This window comes from Salvelinus sp. IW2-2015, unplaced genomic scaffold, assembly GCF_002910315.2.
Source record: "Salvelinus sp. IW2-2015 unplaced genomic scaffold, ASM291031v2 Un_scaffold3442, whole genome shotgun sequence".
NCBI lineage: Eukaryota > Metazoa > Chordata > Actinopteri > Salmoniformes > Salmonidae > Salvelinus > Salvelinus sp. IW2-2015.
In genome coordinates, this window is record NW_019944722.1 from 1 (window position 1) to 3,532 (window position 3,532).

General features: G+C 42.6%; 1 protein-coding gene across 2 annotated transcripts in view; it reads left to right on the forward strand.

The window, feature by feature from the left end:
• Positions 1-2,048: 2,048 nt before the first annotated feature.
• Positions 2,049-3,532, forward strand: part of LOC112075866 (piggyBac transposable element-derived protein 4-like) — a 32,205-nt gene continuing 30,721 nt past the window's right edge. Inside the window, exons 1-3 of one of the 2 annotated variants that reach the window (XM_024142792.2) lie at positions 2,049-2,133; positions 2,540-2,567; positions 2,989-3,028. In XM_024142792.2, coding sequence (XP_023998560.2) covers positions 2,113-2,133; positions 2,540-2,567; positions 2,989-3,028 — 89 coding nt within the window. In that variant the 5' untranslated portion in view covers positions 2,049-2,112. The remainder of the gene's footprint in view (positions 2,134-2,539; positions 2,568-2,988; positions 3,029-3,532) is intronic. The other variant, XM_070441099.1, reaches the window with a different exon arrangement.

The following is a 3,532-nucleotide window of genomic DNA, read 5'->3' on the forward strand; positions in this document are numbered from 1 at the left end:
CATGTCTCAATCAAAATTGTACAGCCAGAAGTACAGAAAAGAGTGGGAGTACCTGAATTTAAAGGGTGGCTGAAGCCAGTAATTGGGACCACAATTAGTTGGCTCAGTTGGTAGAGCATGGCGCTTGCAACGCCATGGTTGTGGGTTCATTCCCCACGGGGGGACCAGGATGAATATGTATGAACTTTCCAATTTGTTAGTCGCTCTGGATAAGAGCGTCTGCTAAATGACTTAAACGTAAATGTAAATGATTGTTGGGCATACTGTGCGTACTGCAAATCAGATATGCTTGCAAAAATGTATGACATCAAAAAACATTGTACTACAGCAAAACATATAAATAAATCAAAACCGTACAACCCCACAACGCAGTCTACATTACCACAGTTGGTTAAAAAAGTGGATAACTGCAAAAGCTACTATGGCAATGGCCACTGCAGAGCATTGTTCGCTGCTAGCATGCGACCATTTAGGTATGGCTTGCAAAGTTGCCTTTTCAGATTCTGTGGCAGCAACAAACTTCCAAATGCACCGCACCAAGTGCACAGAAATGATTAGGGGAATACTGGCTGAGTCCACTGATGTCAGTGTCTCGAAATACCTGGGTGTGGTGATTCGGTATTTCAGTGCTAAAAAAGAACCGTTGTGTCCACATTTCTCAGGCTGGTTGTCTGGGAGGGTGGCGATGCCAGATCAATAGCAAAGGCGGTAGTTGAGTTTCTTRAGAAGTGCAACCTTAAAAAAGAGAATCTTCACAGTATTGGCACTAATAATGCGTCTGTGACGACTGGGGTACACAACGGGGTGCACATGATTTTAAAGGTAGAATGTGCATTGCCCAATTTGGTACTCATCCGTGATGTGTGCCATTCTTTACAATTGGCTGTCTGTGCAGCATCCAAAGAAACCATCCCTAGGAGTGTTGAGTACTTAATCAGGGAAACCTACAACTGGTTTTCGATTTCCCCAAAACGGCACGAGGCGTACAAAGCAGTGTATGCCACCATTAATTGTGGCCAGAAACCCCTGCAGGTCACCAAAGTGTGTGCCACACGTTGGCTATCGATTGAGYCTGCGGTAACTCGTATATTGAGCCAGTGGGAAGAACTGAAACTCCACTTTGAGTTGACCAAGGSCAGTGAGCGTTGCTACATGGTGGATGTGCTCCACGCCATGTACATGGACAAGACCAACTATGTCTACCTGACATTCTTGAAATCAATCMAGTTGCAGTGAAGTCATTTGAGGGAGAGCAAACAGATCCTGTCAAGCTTTTGGACAATCTGGTACACCTCTTAACATCAATTTGCAGCAGAGTAGTCAACCCTATGGCAAAAATGGATGTCCTGAATGATGCCATTGATGGACATCTCAGTCCATCACCATGTACCAACTCAGTCTTGCGCCAGAGGACAAAAAGGTAATTCGGAGACAGTGCATCAACTACATTGTTGCTTTAAGCAAGGAGCTGCAAGCAAGGCTCCCAGACAACCTTGAACCCTTGCGAAACAACATGGCCTTGTTCAGTGTTAAGGAAACGCTAAAGCACAATAAAGGCACCACTGAAATTATTAAAGTAGCTGAGCTACTGGGGTACCAGCCCCAAACAATTGATTAAATTGTTTCCCAATGGAGAAACATCCATCTGTTTAGGTGGGACTCAACTGAAAATACAGTCGAGTTTTGGAGTGAAGTCAATAACTACACAGACTCTTCCGGGTCAAATCCATTTGAAGAATTGTGCAAAGCTGCACTCGCTGCCCTCTTCTTGCCACACTCAAATGCGGAGGTTGAACGGCTGTTCAGCCAAATGAGTATGGTCAAGTCAAAGTTAAGAAATAGAATGTCACTGCACACTCTCAACTCCATACTCCTGGTGCGGTATGGACTGAAGCTGGCTGGTGAAACCTGTTACCAGCATAAACTACCAAGTGAAGTTCTAACACTTACTAATATAACAATGACAGGAATAAGTGTTCAATTAGAGTCTACGTAATGACGTTTACGCAGTTTTACGTTATTATGTAAGACGGCATCACGCAAATGACATCACAACGTCTATTAGCAACAAATCAACTTCCTCTGGAAATTAGTTGGGCAACACTGAGCGGAATGCGGCGAAAGCACCTACCGGTACTTAGCAATTCAATCTTAAAAGCCATCCTTTTTGTTTAAACTTTCCACTGATCTTTAGACATTTACCCTAGACAAATTATGGACTTCTAGTATCAAACATGTTTTGTTCTGATTTGTTTTATTTCATGTTTCAGCCGATATCTGGCTGTTAGAATTGCAACGTCTTTCGATGATGAGAATTTACACAGACCTGTTCTGAATACCTGATTTACTTTAGTATTTCTGATGAGAGACTCAAATGTATAGAATTAAAAAAAAAAACGTGGTGTCGAAATGCTGCGTTCGCAGAACACGTGTCCGCATCTAGCTACGTCACATGAGACCTACGTTATTTAATGGTTGGCTAGCTACGGGGTTGTAACTGAAATAGTGTTTGACTTTATATTTATTTTCTCCTTTCAAGATGCCGACGACTCGAATGTGCTGCTCTGGTAAGCAAACATATTACTTAAATGCCCTGCTTACGTGGTGGTTTTACTAGCAACTAGTAACCACGTGCATGTTAGCTAGTATGCTAGCTTGCCATTTAGGTGTAGACCGGACCAATCAGTCGTTTAAACCCACACGTTTAGGTCTCTGCTACGGTGATGATAAAAGAACTCTCTCTTCCGAATCAGTCTTTGAAGAAGAAAACTTCTTTACCAGATTCTGAGTAGCAGTTGCCCCTGACTCGACTGTCGTTGCTGCGCTAATGGCACCCTATTCTCAATACGTACTATAATAACGTTGATCTGTCAGAAGGTTCACTGTTATTGGAAATAGTTTCCATTAGCGACGATAATCAATGTTGGTTCTATATGCCTGCGTGTTGCCTGTTCATAAAGGGACCTCCCTATTTCCCCTGATCAACAGAAATGCAGGACAAGGCCAGGGAAGTCCAGAAGACTGACACGTGAGTGCATTGACTTACCACCAGGCATCATTAGATGTGTTCAACTTGTCAGCCCTTAGCCTTTAAGAAGATTCGCCACCGGGCCTTTATCTAATTCCCAAGTAAATGATACATTCATAGTAAAGGAAGATTTGTAAGTGAATATTAACTAGCATTAGCGCAGCTATTAGAATATGGTTATCAGCTAGCAATGCAGAACATACCTGCAGACTTCCAGTCATTATGCTAGCTTTGTTAGCATTGGCTTGCTAAAATACATTAAATTTACCTCAGTTTGACTCTGACATAACATAGTATCCTTGACTTTACGCTGGCATGGGAAGTAGGTAAAGTCCTCCTTACCCTAAATCCTAAGTATCTTTGTGTACACCTGGAAAACTGTCATGGATTTTCAACTAAATGGAAGTGCACTTTGGGGTGGACTTTCAGGTGGTAACTGACTCTTGATGACTGGCTTAAATGATGATCCTCAATGACAAGCATATATCCTGATGTTGGGATGCT